This window comes from Mytilus galloprovincialis, chromosome 1, assembly GCF_965363235.1.
Source record: "Mytilus galloprovincialis chromosome 1, xbMytGall1.hap1.1, whole genome shotgun sequence".
In the NCBI taxonomy this organism is placed as follows: Eukaryota; Metazoa; Mollusca; class Bivalvia; order Mytilida; family Mytilidae; genus Mytilus; species Mytilus galloprovincialis.
Window position 1 is genome coordinate 63,928,421 of NC_134838.1, and position 22,570 is coordinate 63,950,990.

The following is a 22,570-nucleotide window of genomic DNA, read 5'->3' on the forward strand; positions in this document are numbered from 1 at the left end:
CCAACCAATTTTTGGGGGACGTCAATTTGAAATTTGAAATGTACGCTTTTTGTTCTTTCATTTGATATGCGACAACCTTACCATCTGAGAAATTTGAATTTTTGCACTAAATGACCCCACCCTTCCACCTGGGATGAAAGAGAGGTTTTAATTTTTCATTTTTGAGAAGAGTTTATTGAGACCTTCAATTTGATATATCAGATGACCCAATTTGACAAAGTGCCAAAAATGATGCAATATCAACCATATAAATAGAAGTTATGAAACTTACAAAGTCAATGCAAAACATGAAAATTTCAAAATGATTTTTTGGTGTTTTTTTCCATGGAATGTTTTTGGTATTTGGTCAAACATATAACTATGTTAACCTCTTCAAATTCTTAAACATTTTAAGTGGTTAGATGTTGTTGATTCAGAAATACACGCCGCGGCTCGCAAAATTTCAAACTGCATTATCTTTAAAACGACAATAGATATCTCAAATCTGTTAAATGGTAAATGATCTGCAGTTAAAGGACAACATTATAGAAAATGAATTGGGACAATTTCGAAGTTCACCAAGGTCACAATTAATCATCAAATATATGATGCAATACCAAACTTGAGAACCGGAAGTCGTTGAGACATGGGACTATCACCATTCAACTCAGGACCACTTGACCTTTCAAATATCACAAGGTCAAGGTCATAGTATAATGTGAAGGTCAAGGTGAAATTTCATCATGACCTGACATTGACCTCAAATTGAAGGTCTTGAATTACTGATCATCTTTGCAGTTTATAGTAGGTTAATATCTGTGACCTTTAAAAAGATATACACAAAATACTATACTTTTAAGAATCATCCCGTTGTAACTTTTGAACAGACGGTAGGACATTTTTGGGCTTATTATATAAAATGTAGAGCTCATAAAGAGGAACATTTTATACGCTGTATGTATGCAGCAAAGTCTTATCGTTTTTCTAATATGTAAGCTTGAAATTGCAGCGTAATTTTATTTTGCACTCTGTGACCTTTGACCTTGGGTGCAAATTAAAGGTCACATGAATGAAAGATTATTGGTGAAGGTCCCAAGTCTCTACGACTTCCGGTTCTGGAAATACAATTTTTCTAAAATTGTACACACTTTTTCAAGGGGAATAACTCCTTATAAGGGTTTATAACAAAATGATTGTATATGTTCATTAACATTGCCATCTGTTCCTGTACATGTTGCCATTTTCAAATCGATTCTATCTCTTATACTTTTTGAGAAAAATGCAAAGGAAAGAAATTGTTTTAAGGGGATATAACTCTCATAGGAGACGATGAAATCCTATTCAAACTCATATGGTAATAAATCATGATGAGATCTACCTATTGTCCAAATAATGTCATGATATCTTTAAAAACAACGAGGAGGTGCCGTGTTGAAAAAAATCAATAAAAGGGAGATAACTTCTAAAGAGGATGATGAAATCCTTAACAGGGTCAATTGGTAAAACTGCATGATGAGGTCTATCAATGGTCCATATTTGGTCTTGGTAACTTTAACAGAAAGAAGGGGCGGGCATGTCAAAAAAATGTTGGAAGAAAAAAAAGAAAAAAAAGAAAAAAAAAAAACATTAGAAAAACAATAAGGTCTTTCCCATGTAGGGGAAAGACCTTAACTAGTATCTCAATTGTTTGTAAAACAATTGAAAGGTCTTTCCTGCAAAAGTGATGTTTTCGTAATGTACTTTGTACGACCTTTCGTTTGATATACGACAAGCGTACCTTCTGAAACTTTTCGCTTTTTACACTTAATAACCTCATCCGCCTACATTTTTGAGATCGGAAGTATGATATATGTAACACAGGGTAGATGAGCTTTCATTTGATATGCGACAACGCCATGTTCTAGAAAGTTTGATTTTGCACTTAATAACCCCATCCAACCAATTTATAGAGGTTGGGAATTTGATATTTCAAATGTACACATCATGACCTTTCATTTGATATACAACAACCCTATCGTAAAAGAAAATTTATTTTTTGCACTCAATGACCCCATCCAACCAATTTTTGGGGGACGTCAATTTGAAATTTGAAATGTACGCTTTATGTTCTTTCATTTGATATGCGACAACCTTACCATCTGAGAAATTTGAATGTTTGCACTAAATGACCCCACCCGTCCCCCTGGGATGAAAAGGGGGTTTAAAATTATCATTTTTAAGTAGAGGTTATTAAGACCTTCAATTTGATATATCGGATGACCCCATTTGACAAAGTGCCAAAAATGATGCAATATCAACTATATAAATAGAAGTTATGAAACTTACAAAGTCAATGCAAAACATGAAAATTTCAAATTGATTTTTTGGTGTTTTTTTCTATGGAATGTTTTTGGTATTTGGTCAAACATATAACTATGTCAACCTCTTCAATTTTAAAAATATTTTAAGTGGTAAGCTCTTGATGATTCAGAAATACATGCCTCCGCTCGCAAAACTTGAAACTGCATTATCTCTAAAACGACAATAGATATCTCAAATCTGTTAAATGGTAAATGATCTGCAGTTGAAGGACAACATTATAGAAAAAAAATGTGGACAATTTCAAAGTTCACCAAGGTCACAATTAATCATCAAATATATGATGCAATACAAAACTTGAGAACCGGAAGTCGTAGAGACATGGCACTATCACCATTCAACTCAGGACCACTTGACCTTTCAAAAATCACAAGGTCAAGGTCATAGTATAATGTGAAGGTCAAGGTGAAATTTCATCATGACCTGACATTGACCTCAAATTGAAGGTCTTGAACTACTGATCATCTTTGCAGTTTATAGTAGGTTGATATCTGTTACCTTTAAAAAGATATACACAAAATACTATACTTTTAAGAATCATCCCGTCGTAACTTTTGAACAGACAGTCGGAATCTTTTGAGCTCAGTGTATAAAATGTAGAGCTCGTCGAGAGGAACATTTTATACGCTGTATGTATGCAGCAAACTCTTATCGTTTTCTTAATATGCAAGCTTGAAATTGCACTGTAATTTTTTTTTGCACTTGGTGACCTTTGACCTTGGGTGCAAATTAAAGGTCACATGAACTTAAGATTATTGATGTAGGTCCCAAGTCTTTACGACTTCCGGTTCTCGAGATACAATTTTTCAAAAATGTGTAAATTTTTTCAAGGGCAATAACTCCTTATAAGGGTTAACAACAAAATAATTGTATATGTTTATTATCATTGCCATCTGGTCTTGTACATGTTGCCGTTTTCAAATCGATTCTATCTTGAATACTTTTTGAGAAAAATGTAAAAGAAAGAAATTGCTTCAAGGGGACGTAACTCTCATAGGGAATGATGAAATCCTTAGCAGTCTCATATGGTAACACATCATGATGAGATCTAACTTTTGTCCAAATAAGGTCATGATATCTTTTAAAACAACGAGGGGGGGCCATGTCGAAAAAAAACAATAAAAGGAAGATAACTTCTAAAGGGGATGATGAAATCCTACACAGCCTCATCTGGTAATACTTCATGATGAGGTCTACAGATGGTCCATATTTGGTCTTGGTAACTCCTATAGAAACGAGAGGAGGCCATGTCAAACAAATGCTGGATGAAAAAAAAAAAAAAAAAAAAAAAAAAAAAAAAAAACAGGAGAAAAACAATAAGGTCTTTCCTCGCGGAGAGGAAAGACCTTAAAAAACAATAAGGTCTTTCCCAGGTACGGGAAAGACCTTAAAAACATTAGAAAAACAATAAGGTCTTTCCCATGTAGGGGAAAGACCTTAATAATTTATATGTCAGAAATAGCAACCAAGGCACACCTTACTGTGGAATTTCCTGACTCGAAACATTAAGGTTTTTCTGTACATAGTTCGCATACCGAATACTTTGCATCCCGAGCATTGTATAATCTATTGGCCATATATTTACTCAAATGAAATATATACGATCAATTATTACGTTATGTCGGGGGAGTTACGGGGGTGTTTGATAACAAACAGATTGAATTTGCTTTTAAATAATTGACTTGTGTACACAAGCGAACATTGTTTTGACTTAAATGACAAAATATTGTTAAACGTGTAAAGGTTATATCAGATAAAATGTTTTCTATTACATGTAAACATATTACAGGGTGTGTGCAATAATCCATTGATAAATAATTGATTTGATTATAAATTAAAGCAAGTTAAAAGTATGTGCATCTAAACTATATAAGACATATAAGAAGATACGGTTTAAGTGCCAATGAGACAACTCTCCATCTAATCTCAATCTATAAAAGTAAACCTTATAGGTCAAAATATTGCCTTCCACACGAAGCCTTGGCACCCACAGAACAGCAAGCTATAAAGGGGCCCAACAAACTATATAAGACATATAAGAAGATACGGTTTAAGTGCCAATGAGACAACTCTCCATCTAATCTCAATCTATAAAAGTAAACCTTATAGGTCAAAATATTGCCTTCCACACGAAGCCTTGGCACCCACAGAACAGCAAGCTATAAAGGGGCCCAACAAACTATATAAGACATATAAGAAGATACGGTTTAAGTGCCAATGAGACAACTCTCCATCTAATCTCAATCTATAAAAGTAAACCATTATAGGTCAAAATATTGTCTTCAACACGGAGCATTGGAACACACTGAACAGCAAGCTATAAAAGGGCCCAACAAACTATATAAGACATATAAGAAGATACGGTTTAAGTGCCAATGAGACAACTCTCCATCTAATCTCAATCTATAAAAGTAAACCATTATAGGTCAAAATATTGTCTTCAACACGGAGCCTTGGCTCACACAAAACAGCAAGCTATAAAGGGGCCAACAGTTGAAAAGTATGAAATAATGAATACAAATAATTTATTATAAGAACTTGAGATTTTGTCCGTCTAAACAATTCATATTTTTTAATTATTACTTAGGATGCTTTCTTAATTTGATAAACTCAAGACACGATGGAGAGAACAACAGGACGCTGACTTGAAGTCGTTAATTTTAAAGTCCTGCAAATTGAGCATGAAGTTGATAATGTTTAAGTCAATATTATAATTGAAGTATAGGCATTTAGAATGACGTATCTTTAAAGTAGGGATGTTTTTTAATTGACCTGATATAAGCAAAGAATTTTACTCGGCTTGCAACATGCCACATATGGGTTCCTCAAAGAGCAATTGCGAGGGTTGAACGTCTTCAACGTGAAGAGAGCGTGGCACTTGCTATATATATATATATATATACATTAACACTTTGATTCCGATCGAAAGGACGTCGCTTCGATTGCATACATCCCGTATAGCCATTTTCAAGAACTCTAAAATGAGTTGCCGTAGATATACATGTATATAGCAAATCGTTGGTCAAAATGTCTACATATAGTTCAGTGATAATGAACGTTATACTAAACCAGTGGCGGATCCAGAATTTTTCATAAGTGGGGTCCCACTGACTGACCTAAGAGGGGGCCCGCTCCAGTCACGCTTCAGTGATTCCCTATAATAAGCAACCGTTTTTTTCAAAAAGGGGGGTCCCGGGCTCCCTGAGCCTAAATCCGCCTCTGTAAACTCCAAATTGTACAAAAGAAACTAAAATTGAAAATAATATACCAGTCTAACAAAGGCCAGGGGCTTCTGACTTGGGGACAGGAGCAAAAATGCGGCGGGGTTAAACATGTTTATAAGATCTCAACCCTCCCCTGTCCTATACCTCTAGCCCATGTAGAAAAGTAAACGAGTGCATATACATGTATTTGATTACATGTATAAGAGTAATAGTTTTTTGTATCAAATTTGAAATTTGATCTTACATTATCAAAGCCATTCATGCATTATACATGGTATCATAGTGTGTATTCAATGGCATATTAATAGTTTATTTTTTGTTTATTTTTATCAACGTAACAACGTAATAAGGAACCGTTTTTTTTTAAATCAGGCATGCCATTGTGTACATTGTTGTAATTATGAAATATTAACCAAGTTTATTTAATAAAGGCCAAGGTATTTAACGATATATTTGACAATGTTGTCTTGATTGTGTCGTATGTATTAAATGACAAAATCCTGGTAACAGACATCATACGATGATTGTTTGAAATCGTTCGACGTCCCAGTTGGAAACGGTCACTAAATATTAGCAAACATCTCTTTGATAAGTTAATATACATGTATGCAAACTTACTAGATATATCTTATCTAATACTTGTATGATATCGTCTGATTGAAAATAGATTTCGAAATCATGTTGTCGAAATCCATATAAGCGACACGTAATCCAATGCATTGTTGAATAAAAACGTTTATTTTTAATGAGCTTTTAAGGCGGCTCGCGGGTATAAGATTTTCCGAAAAAAAAAGAAACTTTACTTTTTCATTACAAATTTTATTCATTACCTTCAGTACATGTAGTTGTTACTTTATCATATGATCCAAAAATCATCCAAAAAAACAATTCGTGTGGTCCCCAGCTGACTTTTAAAAAGTTGATATCATTTAAAAAGCTCCAAATTATCTCCCTTTGGTGCAAAAATGCCATTTTTGGGCATTCAAATTGAAATATCTTTTTTTAACTCATCGGTGACCTATATTTTTTATTGTTGTTTTCGAATAAGCTGTACATAAACTAAATAATTGTAAAATTTAAGCGATTTCTGTAATTTAGTTCTTAGATATAGGAAGATGTGGTGTGAGTGCCAATGAGACAACTCTCCATCCAAATAACAATTTAAAAAGTAAACTTGTTTTATTTCGATATTACCTATTTTTCTCCTATTAGTTCAACAGAAAAAAAGGACATTTAACAAAAATGTATGCTTCTTTCGAAGGCAGACTGTGAGCGTAAATGAAAGGTGACCCCATTTTGTTAATTTTTTTCTCTATTTAGTATAAGATAAAGTTCATTTATAGAAAAATATATCCTATATTAAAGAAAAAATAACAGAACCATTTGGAAAAAGTGCCGTTTCACGTCTAAGTTGTAGCGACCACAAAACAATATCTTTCCGAAAATGCACATCTATAGAATACTAAATAAATGTTGTTTTACCTGCAATTTGATAATACGCTTCAATATTTTTAGTGTCTTTTGTTATGCATCAATATCACGAAGTTTTAAGCGTAGTTTAAATATTTGTATAGTTCAAACACAGAAAAAAGTTTTTTTTATAATACGAAAACTGTATAAGCAACTATAAGAAGCCTTTAATGGATGACAGCCGAAAATTCTACATTGGAAAGGTATACCTATTTAACATCCTTCAATCCGTTTGCGCCAAAAATGCGTCCTTTTGCGCCACAACTTTTTTTCTCCAATGCTACGTTTGCGCCACTTGTTTTAAAATTACATAGTATCATTTGCGCCAAAAATATAATATACGATTGCACCAATTAATAGGAAAATGACTTCCCTCCTCCTTCATTCTAAGTCATTTAATAGAATACTTAATTTGGGTTATCTACAGTCGGACAACATATACATTAAAGGCTGGAATTTGTAACTCATTGCACACACAACGTCTCTGCGGCCTTGTTCTCCTGCATATTTTGACACTTTTGAACGGCAAATATTTCCTTTACTGAAACTTTCTCTTTTAACTGCTGCTGCATGGGTACTGTATTTTATTATGTAGTAGCTTGTAGCTTCACTATTTTGTCAAAAACACATGCGTTGAAGGATGGGATGCATAAAACAGTTCATTGTAATTTTCTTTGGAATGCCTCTGCTCCATTATCGGTAATCTCAAACTGATTTTTTTTGTATTCCTTACTGAACACTTTTAATAATATAAGGGAGCTACCATTTGATTTTTATGGGGGGGGGGGGGGGGGGGGGGGCTAGGATGAAAAATTGTGTCCTGCCTTTTTTTTTATTTGTAATCTCTGTCCTGCCTTTTTATTTTTCAGTCTATTCGGTCCTGCCTTTTTTTTTCTTAGCTTATCCTGACTTTTTTACAACAATTGTCATCCTGCCTTTTTTTTTTTGCCAAGTTTCTCATCCTGCCTTTTTTTTTACTCAAAACTCCTGTCCTGCCTTTTTTTTCAAATTTCATCCTAGCCCCCCCCATAAAAATCAAATGGTAGCTCCCTAAGTGTTCATCTGTTGGTTTGATTACATTCCTTCAGTCTAGACATTCGTGTAACAATTATTTCATGAATGGTACCTTATAAGCCAAAAATAAGAATAAATATATATATTAATCATTAATATTTATGATAGATATGTGTACAGGTAAATTGGCGCAAATGAGTTCCGAATATTGGCGCAATTGATACATTTGAAAAACAAAATTTGGCGGAAATGATACCCCCGAAAAACAGTAATTGGCGCAAAAGGACTGCTGCCTATATCCACTGTTGAGAAAACCCTCTGTTTCGCCTCTGTCTCTTGCAAAGTTAGAACCCTTTGCAACTTCTTTCATTATTATGACCGGACTATTTGAACTGAGCAATGAAATAAGTTATTAGACAACATGTTTTAAATTCAATTGTTTTAATGTATATTCATGATTTGCATTTATTTTATTATTCTGAACTTTGTCATAAATTTAGGCATAAGTGTTTTACACGGATTATTATATGTGTAATAATCTTGGACAAAGGTCGTGCATGCATGTACTGTATTTATTTAAAATTATTTATTCTCTGTGACAATTTGGACTATAGTTTACAAATACGTGTCGGACACTAACCACTCTTTTAATATATTGTATTTTTCTATTTTGCATCTGTTAATCTTCTTAATCTTTTAATTGCTTGTGCTTATATATTGTTATTGTTTGAATGTTATATTACATTAAGTTTTGGAGTTGGTTGTTCGGTCTTACCGGACTGATGAAATAAAAGTTTAAGGAGCGAATAATTCCTTCTTATTTCCATTTAGCCGGAACGCCATTTCACCATGTTATTTTATCATTAAATAACTTGCAAAAAAATTGCTGCCAGGAAGTAGACATCGTATCTGATGCATTGAGCTTGTGTAGGGAGAATGTATTACCACTGCACGTTTAATTAACGTAATGATAACTCTCAAAAAGGATCTGTATATGCAGCATGTTCGCTGTGTCGATACACCTTCAAACCAAATCTATTGGATTTATTGCTATTTTATTCTCGACCTGAAATTGCATGAAACATACCACATTACGTTAAAAGGATCTAACTATATCAAATATAAAATACATCTACATGTATTTCCATATACATACATTGTATGTGTATATGTATATTATATTTGCTAGCTTTGGGAACAATGTTTCTAAATATTCCTGAATTCTCTAGGACTGAGTGGATTGACTCGGTAAACGCACATTACAATGAACACCTTAAAAGGACCACTTGTTTTACATGTAACTCGTTTGTCCGTTGTTTCATTTCCATCTAGCTATGTACAAAGTATTATGAAAATAGCGTACATTATACATACAAAGAGGTTGCCCAGTCAGTGTATTGATACATGTTGATATACATTTATGGACGTTGCTGTATATTTATTCACTTCGTTTCAAACTAAGACCAACAATGCTACAAATTTGCGTCAGATCATTTTTGTCCTCCCATCTGCGGGATGTGAACACTTGCTTTTGTGACACCGTGGTTACACTGCCTGCACTGTATACTGTATTCTTCTTTGAATATGATAACGAATTTGCAGTTTTTATCATTTTGCCCGTCCCGATAATGATAATCTCAGAACATATTTTAAGATTTTGTATAAACTAAACACATCAGCACATAATAGCCTTTACTGTTCCTTTTATGAAAGTTCTGCATATTGGACATCTTCTTAGCGCAGGCGCACAAGTGACACATGCAGCTAAATGGCCACATGGTAGAAACACAATTGCGATTGGTTCATCTAAGCATATTTTACAAGTCTGCTGATCTTTCAGGTTTTGATTTTCTTCTTCGAGACTCCTTACTGACACTGAAATTAATAAAAATACACACATGAAACAAAGTATTGCAACACCAAGTTCAAATTCAAATTAAAGAAACAACACTCTTTATTTTTTTGTGATATAATTTGTCGAAATAGAACTAGTTAAACTTTGTTTAAATATCACCTGAGTTTAATCAATAAATATCGACTCGATAAGGGTTATCTGCACATGCAGCTACTATACTCGTAAACAACAAAACTGATGTTTTTATCCTCATTGTTTTCAACACTTTAAATAACCAAGTTTATTAAAGTTATGTGATTGACACCTCGTAGTTGGTCATCCACAACTCATAACTGCAGCAAGATGACAGATACAATGTTATCAGCATGAGACAAGTAGATATGTCGCTGTGACAACTGCACGTACTTCACCCATCCACTATACGTCATTGAGAATAAAATTCGGGCAACAAACGAAGTTAAAGACCTTCCGAGATCAGGAAGACCCCCTATAACATCTGCTAGGGAAAATCAAACATAATGAAGGTTGGTCAGATGGAAACCAATTGCCAACCAAACAATCCTAAAAAGAGAGATGACCACACGGGAGCCTTTAAACAAGAACTGTTCAAGATCGACTCATCCCTATTGGTTATCGTGCAAGAAGACCATTTCGGGGTCCTTTACCTACGAATAGACACACAGTTGCCCGTATTCACTACAGAGCAAAGCTCGCAAAAGTTAGAAATTAGAAACGTGGAGGAAGATCCATTGTTCCAATGGAATTCGTTTATCTTCCTTTGCCCGATCGTAGCCCGAATTTGAACCATATCGAGCATATATTCGACATTATTGGGCGTAATGTGCACGAAAGGACACCCCAGTTCAAACACGTCATGAAATAAACAATACCCTTTCTCAGGAATAGTTGCTGCTACCTTAGCAACAATTAAGTCGACTTATGGCAGGAATCAGAAGACGTTAAGATGCGGTTATCCGTTTGAATTGAGGCTGCGCACAAATTACTAACTCTTTGGCGTATAATGATCAACTATGATGTAAGCAATCATGTAAAGATTGATTTTGAAATGTCTGACATTGTAAAGTTCGACTACAGTAGAAGTTGTAAAATGCATTTTTTTTTGTACAAAAAACACTTCATTTTGTTATAAAAAGTTTGGTTAGATAAAACATTTTTTCCATGTATATTTTGTTCGTTTGAATGCCAATATTATCATTAACTACGTTTTAAATAATATTTTACAAATATTTTATCATATTACATCAAAAATAAGAGGGTGATTTTTCCAGTTTAAAAAAATCAAGGTGTTGAAATACTTTAGGCAATTACATTTAGCAATTCAATAAACTTTGTCGCCATGAAAAACCTGATTTTGACGCAGAACAGTTTTTGATAATTCCCAATTGTGGAGTGGACTAACCATCAGGTTAAAGAATGAAAACAACTTTTTAAATAGCTTGCGCCAAAAAGCGATTATTAGGATTTAGTTTAATCTGGAACGCTCAAAGCAGAATATTTGAAAACCGAGGATGTATAAGCACAGAAACAAATGAAGAGCTACATGTATATTATATTATATGACTAAAAAGGACTTAAAGTCTTAACATAATATAATTTAATCCATCTTTGCCCGAAGGAGCTGAAATGTTCCGGAGTTCTTCTTTCTTTTATATTCCTAAACTTCCTTTACAATGTGTGTTATAAATCATGTCAGCGACAAAGTAGTGACTGTGTTGATAATGCCACGGGGGAACGACAGTCTACTATCAGTGATTCATGTAAAAATCAGCAATTGATAGATTTTATGCATCCGAAAGGTCTGGATTTACCTTTACCGAGAACGCTCATAGCTGAACATGTAAAAACCAAGGATAATATAATGTATAAAAACCGAAAATAGTTGGAGTTGAAATTAATAAGAATTGATAGTCGAGTTTCAGATTTTTAAAAAAAAAGAGTTAGTTTGACAAGTGTCCAATTTTAATTAAAGAAAAAATCGAAAACTAGTTCACAGTTTATCTCGAACATGACAATTACTTCGAAATTTATTCAAAATGAATGTTCACTCGAATTTGAACTCGAAAACTAATTATAACTCTTACTCGGAACTCCAAAGTCTTAACTCGAAGGTTAGCCATATTCTTATTTTCGGGTCAATGTAATCTTGTATGGATGCGTAAATATCGGTAAAGTGTAAAAGAGTTTAGATTTACTATGTATAGGCTTTACAGTTGCCCTTTGTATACATAGTACAGTATATATACAGCACAATCTATGAGGTAAACATAGGGTCTTGAATTTGGATCAAATATATTATTATATTCTTTATAAAATTGATATACTATATCAACAATAAAACAATTTGTATTGAAAATACATACGTTCAAACTCAGGATCACTTGCAGGTTCGTTATTTACTTGTGTTGTAATTGCAGGTCCAATTGCTGATTGCGATTCTGCCATTTGAGGTTTGGTTTTATGTGAATTTTCTTGGGTTTCCCTCCTTTTTTCCTCTAAATTGAAGATAGCTTCAAGAAGAACTGTACTTGTTATATCTATAAAAATACCAACAATGTACAAGTAGGTTGTTAAAGCTTTTTTTGAGAACGCAATCTTTTTCATAATTGTTTTAAAACATGTTATAACCTTATTAATTATGAAACGTCGCACGCTACTGGTGTTACTTTGGTAAAATCACGGACAACACACATTCATCTTATTAATTTTTAAACATAAAAATTGATATTATAAAGTGTTGTATATCATTTTAAAGCTTTTAAACTCTTCTTTCAGATTATTGCAATTTTGTATATGTAACAGACCATTTTCATTAATTAAAACTCAATAAAACCTTTATTTTGCAATATGATTTCCTTGTCCCGCGTTACACTTTTAGTTTTGTGAAATTCTGAATACCGTAAAAAACATATAAATTTTTTAACCAAACGATATAAAAGTTTGTCTAGAACAAGCAATTCATAATTGGGCGATGACGTAATGTCGATTTTTTCTCTCGAAAAGACGGAAATATAAAAAAAAAAGGGATCAAGATGATACAAATTATGTGTCCCATGCACGAAAGGTTGCCGTAATTTTTGTGAAATTGTCCCAAAAAAGGGAATTCCAGAGCAATCCCCATGTCGAAATAAATAATTCTTATAGTAGTATTTTGTTCAAAGATCACACTTTCGCCTCATGCAATAATCAGGAATTTTTTAAAATAAATTCTTATTATTCGAGTTGAATAGCAATGTCCGACATTTTGTCCCCTTCAAACCAAATTAAACGTAGGGTTACGTTTTCTGTTTTTTCATGATGTTTATTTAATACAGTGCCATTCGCTGCATAAAAAAATTATAATGGATAAAAGTACAAAAAAATATCTCTATTTTGATATTAAGTTCCCATAAATTAAATCTAATATACGAGATATCAGATAAAACTAAAATGTCCGATACAATGTCCCCACATACGATTTTGACGTTATTCAATAAAAATATACTTCTAACGTTCCGTCTAATTGTCATTATTGCGGTTTTTACAGAGACGTTGCGCACGATATTGGTGTCACTTTGGAAATATGGGTTAGATGGCGGGTTATTCATATTCAAGCTCTTATCCTATACAATAAATAGCCATGTTATGCCTATCATTCGAAAGAAAGTAAACCATAGAATTCAATAACATAGATGAATTTGTGCTTTGTCTATTTTTTAATGAAAAAAAATAATCATTTCGATGCCTATTACGTCATTTTAAGGGTGTCCCGCTGTTACAATTTTGTTTGATGTGCGTCTTTGAAATCCCAGTGCGGATTCATTAGTAAGTAAAATGGTTTAAAATTTTACAACTATATTGTATACATTTAACGTCAAATGAAGTAATTGACGTTTTTAGCTATAAGAGTAGGAGGATCGTCAGAAAAGTTTAAACAAAAAAGAGAAAAAATGTCCCAATTTGCTGCTCAACCCGTAAAAAAACTTTCTGTCTTCAATTTCATAATATATAACATACGAAAATGGATTTTAATGATATCAGAAAAATTATACATGTTCCGAAGAAGCTATCTGAAGTCATCATTATGTAACTGCGATCTTATTTTAAAGACATCGTCATTTTTCCCGTGTCCAATAAAATGTCCCGATGGACAAAATAACACAAAGAATAATTCAGAGGCTTTTTATCAAACAAAATTCTACTATATCTTAAATTTTTATCACCTTTTAGCTGATATGAATGGAAAATACATTTAATTTCCTTTAAAATGTTATGATATGTACTTTTGTTTGACATGCAGGTAGAAAATCCGAAACGATCTAAGATGTCCAATGAAATGTCCCCGTAACCGTAATTTGACGTTCGCGTTATAATAACGTTAAACTGTAAATTCGAATTTTCTTGCGTATTTGGCATAACATAATTTCATGAAATGGTCTGATCTATATAAAATAAAGTTCTCATTTAATATGCATTAAAATGTAGCTCTGCATTGTTTCAAGGATAAAAGATGTCGAAATAATTAACTCGGATACTTCACAAAAACAAGGCCCCGGAGCTATAACAAAGAGAAAACTTACTAATGACCACATCCCACTTTATAAAAGCCAGATACATTGAAAATGCGATGAAAAGTGAGATCTTAATTATCCTCCTCAGCCAGATAGTATCTGTAATTCCTAGCGTTGCTGTTTTAAGATTCGAAGCTATACACATAAATGAAAATTCTCACAATAAATCTTATGAGAAAAAGTACTCCTTAGTCGTGAACATTTCAGTAAAATGTGCAATCATTTTTTTTTTGTCGCATCGACTTATTTAATATAAAAAAAAAGTTTTATCAGAGAAATACACGTATGTCATAAAATTTCAGTATTGCTAACTATCATTTTTTTTAATCTACTGTGAGTAAAACAATCCCTATAGTCATCAACCTAGCAATATGTGTATGATTACAATTAGACGTAGTGTGGCAGAATGCAGTTTATTTTCTCGAACCTCCAACAGAATTGCCCGGTACATAGGCCTGTGATGAATGTATATTGAAATTAAAACTTTTCTTTTGTCATAATTTGAGAAAGAACGAAAGAGAGAGTGAGAGAGTAGTTGTCCGACATATATGATGGATAACACATAAACATGTAGCAGCTAGCTTCAATGTATTAATATACAGTCAGACACTCCCAACTCATTCGAGAGAAAAATCACCCAATCAATCTGTTGAGTGCATTTTTGTTGTTGTTGTGTAAAGCAGATCTTTTTTATCTTCGCAGAACGCCACAAAACATAGCTTGAATATTGATTTTTACATCGCGATGTTATAGAAGAGTGTCCACCATGGACGTGTACTGCACTTTTATGAGAATCGTAGACTATAATGATATACAATTGGATGAAAATTATACATACATGTATTCATCATCCACGCACGAACTTGTCTCTCAAAAAATTATATCTCTGTACATAAACCTCAGTTGCAGGTATAGAAATGTGAATTTTTTCTGAGACAAGTTTTTGAGACCATCCACAAGAACTTGCGGTCATCCGTTGTTCAGTACTTCAGTACTTTGATTATACTTGTAAAATAATGTAAAAACGAAACCAAAAAGATTGAAACCGAAAACATACAAACAATCAGTTTGGAAACGGTTTTAAAAAAAAATTGAAAATAGATATAGTGGAAACCGATGCTCTATTATATGTTGAAAATGGAAGCGCTGAACCAAAAATAACCAATAGTATAAAAGGAATGCAATGCATTCCTGGTTCATAGTTATAAGCTTGAGAAAAACATTGATTCATGTTGATATGCACATATAGCCCACTTAAATTAAATTACAAATCTAGTAAAATAAAAATAATTGTATCATTCATAATCGGATTTCGACCTGCTGGTAATCTGTGAGGTAGGTATTTTATGGTCTGTGTAAAAAAAATCCATACTTTGCCAAATTTTATAATTTCAAACATTATAAAAACAGTATTGATCGCCGACCCTTTTTTGAAGCTTGAGTTTGTGAAAAAAAATATCAGATGCAAGGATAGCTCGTAAAATATGTTTCCGACAAAAATACATAATCACCGTTCTCACAATAAAGTAAGAAGATGCGGCCGTATGTTTGCCAACGAGACAAACTTCGGTCCATCAAAGACCGATTAATAATTTCTATAGGTTACTCTATTGCAATCAACAATGAGCAAAACCCGTACCTTATAGTCAGCTATAATAGAAGACCCCGAAATGACAAATGTAAAACAATCCAAACGGTACAACTAACAGCCTGATTAATGTACAAAATGTGTAAATTCCTACATACATGAGTTTTCTTAATTATTTGGTAAAACAATCCTGAATTAAAGATTTTAATCAATGAAAACATTTTCTTTTCAAAAAGATAGTTTCGACCCCGACCAACTTTAATAATTGAAAGTTGGCAACGGCAGCATGAGAGCACGTATTTCTTTTTCAAACTTGATAAATATTTTATAAAGCTTTTCGTTAGAGATTTTTGAAAATATGGCATTGCTATATTTTTAACATTTTCCATATAATCGTGATTGATGTTAAGATTGTGGTCTTGACTTACTTATAAATACGTTAGAATAAATAATATGCATTATAATGTAACTAAAGTATAACTATAAGTCACTGTTTAAAAGTTATAAGCAAACACAGGCAATGTGATATGCTGTAAGCACGCTCGTCCTAAGAAAAAAAAGATTAGCCTCAGATTTGTCCTGCATTTGTTTCATTCATAGATGTAGTATTGAACTTAAGTTTTGAAAGTTAAACTATATAGCATATTAATCCTGAATACACCGTTTGGTGGTGCGCCAATCAGATGCGGAACGTACAGATAAGGTAAGGTGAATTATATACTATTGGTATCGGTATCGGACTCGACCCGGAACTTCTTAATTATTGGCAGTATTAATTACGTGGAAAACAAAAGGGCCTAGAGTGGTGTAATCTTTAATCCACACCTTTGTACTATATTAGTTATATATAAAGTCGAATTCATTGATTCGCCGTTTTTACGTGATGACGGCTGACAAATTGGACCTCGTTATTTTAGTATTATAGATGATTACTAGTCATGACTAAACATATCAAGTTCAACATACTAAAACTTTTGTCTTCCACGAAATCAGTAATTTTTTCTGCCTTTCCTGTGACTTTAGACTTTGTACAAATACAATGTACACTAGAGTGAGGAACTTTACATTACAATGAAGAATAATACAAACAAGGTCCTATTTAAATCACTTATCAGGTGATATGAAACTAAAACTTTTTTAATCAGACGATATACAAAAAATAGAACAAATATTGAAGAACTATGCTCCTTATAATAATGCCAAAAGATTGCAAATAAGAAACAACTGACGGTGCACATTGGAGTCGGGTGTAGATATCAAATCAAGCGCTGTATACAAAAAGTCAAGCGCAGTAGCAACCCTAGTGCTGAAGATATAATTCGGCGTAAGTGGTTTAAAGTTCAGCGCTGTTTAATTTGAAAACAATACACACTTATTTACCCCAAGATGTCATTCCTGCTTTTTAATAGATTATGATCAAATCGTTGAAAGCCCCCCCCCTTTTTGCCCCGCTAAATTATTGAAAACGTCCATTCTGCATTGACCATAATATCTTGACCTTGATAAGCTACATCCAGTCGGGCTAACGCCCCAAGATGTATTTAATACATAGATCTCATTTTATCTAGTTTATTTTTCATTTTTAGTATCATGATATATACCTGCTGTTCCAGCTTTCTTGAGAGTGTCGTAAGCTTCTTTGGCTAACTTTTCGTCATATCCAAACTGGGATACAGATCTCACTGCAGGAATGTTTCTAATGTCATCCACTGGCGTTATAGTGTTCAGTAGCTCATTCTGTAATTTACAAATGTATTAAGCCATGGCCATCAATGATTTATTGGCAAGTATACTAGCCTCTTTCGACATATTGAAAATTCGCCAGTACATTTGTTTCTTATAATTCGTGCCAACACTAGAATACTGGCTTCTGACTGATGCCGTAGATGAGAACGGAATTTGGAGTATGATCAGCTCTATAATTTGAAGCACTAGTATGCATTCATATTGTTATTTTGATGTCATTCAGAAGATGCATAAATTTATTCAAAACTCAGTGAAACAAACGATTTTAAGAGACTTTTATTGTAATGTGCAGACTATTCAAGTTTATAAAGAACTGCATTTTTTTAATATTTGCATTTTTAATTATCCCAATCTGCCTAATATACCTTTTCGACTTTTTCAGCTTGCATATTGTTTGTTTGGACATCTTGTATAAATCTTTCGCCTTTACAGTTCTTCACAAAAGCACAGTTTTGGTACCAGCGTGCATGTTCTGTCCAAGGCTGGTCACCTGGTTCCCAGTTTCTTAAGCCACCGCCACAGAAAAAGCAACGACAATGATCTTCATTACCTTTAATATAAAATTATATTAATGTAAAATTTTGAAATAAATAGAACTGTTGCTTATTTTTAATCACATGTGTTAGACATTGTTAGAACATTGTTAATTGTATAAACTAAATCGTGTATTACATTGTTCATCTCAAACTAAGACCAAAATTATTATATATGTACACGTGTGACATGATCATGATGAAAAATAGTGTTCATTTTGTACATTTTGTAAGGCTTGAACTTTGAAAAGGAGGCATACGACACTCTTTTTTTTAAAAAAGGCCGATTGTTTTACAGTTTATGTTTTTAAACGCCTTTTTACGAGGCATGTGTCAAATCATGGATTTAAGTTCGCTCGCTTATAATGAGTATATTTCACGATGTTATTGTATATGTATTTTTTTAAATTTGCATTGTGTAATATAAATGAAGACATTTCGGCATATCTTACTTGCTAATTAGTATTTACAAACTGACTTCAATATAAAACTTATCAAACAGACCCTTTATTTTTTAAATAACAAGGAGTTCTACCTGTAAAAAAGAATCCTGCTGAAACCATTTCGTCCGGAGACTGAGTCAAATATGTTGGCCAATGTTTGAACGAGTCCAGTCTAAATAGTCTGGTTGCATACTTTGGGTACTTAGGGTTATCAAGGCAAATCCCCATCGCACCCGCTTCCAGTGAAGCTTTACTAGCTAATGTACTATCGTTAGAAATTGTTTGGCTCGGTGTCTGGTTGTTTGATGCGCTAGTACTAGTCCTAGTAGATAAATGTGTCGTTGAAATTCTGATCAAGCTGTCAGTGCTATTAGTCGAGTACCAATTGCCATTTTGGTAAGCTTCTGTTCTTGTCATGTCAGTATTCGTGTTGGTCCTTAAACTTTGATTAATTCCACTTGGACTATGTTGTACCCCTACGCCATGAGTATATGAAACATCGTGTTTAAAGTTGTTTGAATTTTGATTAATTGTATTAGTATTCTCGATTCTTTGAGTCTCGTTTCCGTTGGTATGCACATTTGAGCTCTGTTGAGCAACAGTGCTTTTAATCGTCTGTTTAGTTTTGTCGCATACTATATTTGTGCATGCAGTTCTTTCGTTCGGACTATAATGTACACCATTGCTAACAGCGCCTTCTGTTATGTGATTCGAATATTCCGTGATTTTTGTTTGTTTGATAAAATCACATAGTGGCGAAATTCGATTGTGAATTTCTGACGGAGAATCATACGGTTTCCAGTTTTTATGTGTAATTTTGCATTTAAAGCAAACAACTTCATCACCTTTTCCTATATAATAGAATCCAGCTCTTGCGAGTTTAGTTGCATATACACCAAGAATATCTGGAAATGTTGCAAAAGTTGACAATCTGGCACCTTCATATTCCAAACCATCCTCTAATGGTGGTTTTGTACTATTTTGGCATATTGTTCTTTCGTCTGGAGGAAGAAATGGAAGACTCCGGTAGATATGCTGCTGTAACATACTTATGACTGGTTGATTGAATGATTGATTGATTGGCTCTTGCGATTTGAAATATTCAGTTTTTCCTTTATATATGTAATGATTGTTGATTCTCTTGAATGATAAAAATTCTAACAATCAATATATATACTAGTATGGATGTTTGTAACTGATTTTTTTGATTTCTTGATAATACTTTATAGAACTAGCACAAAAGAGCGTTATAAATTTTGTTGTGTTTTATATGCTTTCATCTTGAATTCATTGTTCGCTTATGTATACCCTCGATTTGTAAAAAAAACCCATTTATTGTTGAGAGTATAATACATGCTTATATCTTCATCCGTATATAGTCTAGTTACATCCATTCTGCAATATACATTTTCATAAAATTACGTCAGTAGCAATTGATACATAACCTTGAAAAAGAAACAACAAACATTACATAATATGATAATCTTTGTGAAAAGGAAATAATTAAACTATTTTCAGTTTGAGTCAAGGCTCCGAGTTGAAGGCCGTATTTCGACCTATAGTTGGAAACTGTTATACATGGTGACTATGATCGAGAGTTGTCTCATCGGTACTCATATCACATCTTCATATTTATATCAGCTTTAAGTGTAATTAAAGAAAGTGCAAAATAAGTAATTTAAAACTATCTTTAAATGCATTTGTCACACGGAACGAGTCAGAGTTTGTATGATATATTATATATATTCTGCATAGTTAATATTCTAGCCCATCTCTAGTACGGGTTTAATTGCCCAATGTGAATTTTCTCTGGTGTATAATGATACATTAATTAAATGATACATGTATACAAAGTCATGTGCATGCATATAATTTGGCATAATGTCTAGCATGTAGCTTTAAAAACTCAAAACATACACCATACATAGGAAAAACAAAGATAATTAGGCAGCAACCATTTGATTTTCGGGGGGGGGGGGGGGCTATTTTTTTTTTCTGTGCAAACTTTTTTTTTCACCTTCGGCGAAGAACAATCTATTTTTTTTAGCGACAAACCGATAACAATTTTTTTCTTTCAATTTTAGCATTACATATAGTGGCAGATGAGGGTGAAACAAACAATTTTTTTTTCTCAGGGTCCAAAAAAAAATTTTTTTTTCACCAAAACCTGGAAACAAAACTTTTTTTTCCAAAAAAAACCATAGCCCCCCTCCCCCCTCCAGAAAATCAAATGGTTGCTGCCTTATGTACAAAGCAGCTTAGCTAATATACATGTATGAACTGAAGTTTAAGTTAAATTGTGTTTGAACTAAATTAAAATTGACAAAGAAATGTTAAAAAATAATAAACACCAATTATATGAAAAAGAAAAGAAGCGGGTCAAAGAAATATAAAAGTTTGACGTACTCCTGTAAAACATTTTTATATGAACCCGCCAAGTGAGAGAGGCGAATAAATTTCGGATGATCGTATGTTAAAAATACATTTTCGAATAAACAAAGGGGGGTTACGCCCTCTACCATCGCGCCCTGTCACTGAAACCTTTTATAACCCTCCTTTAACTTTTTTTTTTATATCAAAAATTACATTTTGAAGAAAAGTTTAGCATCATATACTAAGGACATGTACATAGTTGTATCTGTTTAAATTAGTATTTGCAAAATGATAAAACTGACCTTGTTGCGACAAACATCTGTTTAAATATGATTTAAAAGAAGCGGGCTAAGCGTTGTTATTGGTTAACTTGTTTAAGCTCTACTTATTTTAATGCATTGTTATGATCTATTTAAAATATATTGTTACTTCCTCGTTGTCAAGGGGTGACAATCCAATATAAAAATAAGTAGATGTTGTATTGGTGACAATGAGAAATTATTCGCTAGTTCAAATAAGTGAAGTAACTATTGGTCACCTAAAGTTAAAGGTTATTATGAAGGGGGAATTTATTGGTAAAAAGTTTTAATGATTTCCGTAGAGTGTCTAATCACCACATGTAATTAATATTTCCATAATTTCCAAAATCATATTTTAATCTTTGACATGTGTCGGAAATGAATTAATCTTGCATTGTTATTTGAATTAAACTATGATTGGAATTCGATTTTGATAAAAACAATAATGACATATAAGATCCCTGAGGTTATGGGTGGGAGGTGCTATAATATTGTATCCTTTTAATGTTGTATATCCTGTATCCTTTTATTTTTGTTAACCATTTTCCGTATTCTTCATAAATATTAACCATTGTTCTCTATTATGTATATTTACGCACCTCATTATTTTAAGGGTAAATTTTCTGTTTTCTTTATTTTTCGCCCATTATTATGTAGTACATGTATACGACCCGTATTTTGTATTCTATTAACCCAACCCAGACTCTCATGCAGATGTACAGTCACAGTAGTCATTAGAAGTATTAAGAATCAAATATTGGAAAATTTAAATTAAAAAAAAATTAAAAACAATTTATTTGCCTTACAGGTTTTATACATTAAACTTAATTTTGATTGACTGAACATGCTGACTGTATACTTTTTTTTAATCTTAATTTTCTAGAAATGTTTATTTCGATGAGACTAAAAGATGCTTTCACCAAATACAAATAATATGAAATCCCTTCGGATACTATTAAACGAATGAATCCTTCCAGTGATTGATAGCTATTAAAACATTGATATCATGAATTAACTTTATACTGTCTTAGTAAGTTTTCGAGCAGCGGAAGTTAATTAATTATAATATTTCTTGGATATATATTTATTTCTGTGTCCACATCCTAAAAATGATGTTCGT

The 22,570-nt window shown here is 32.8% G+C and overlaps 1 protein-coding gene across 1 annotated transcript; it reads right to left on the reverse strand.

Annotated features, from left to right (window-relative positions):
• Positions 1 to 9,641: 9,641 nt before the first annotated feature.
• On the reverse strand, positions 9,642 to 19,977 carry LOC143081259 (baculoviral IAP repeat-containing protein 2-like). The gene is made up of 5 exons (XM_076257348.1): positions 18,871 to 19,977; positions 18,168 to 18,352; positions 17,658 to 17,793; positions 12,282 to 12,455; positions 9,642 to 9,920 (listed from the first exon to the last, which is right to left on the reverse strand). Exons 1-5 carry the CDS (start codon positions 19,823 to 19,825, stop codon positions 9,721 to 9,723), a joined length of 1,650 nt encoding a protein of 549 aa, XP_076113463.1. The 5' UTR covers positions 19,826 to 19,977; the 3' UTR covers positions 9,642 to 9,720.
• Between the last annotated feature and the right edge of the window lie 2,593 nt (positions 19,978 to 22,570).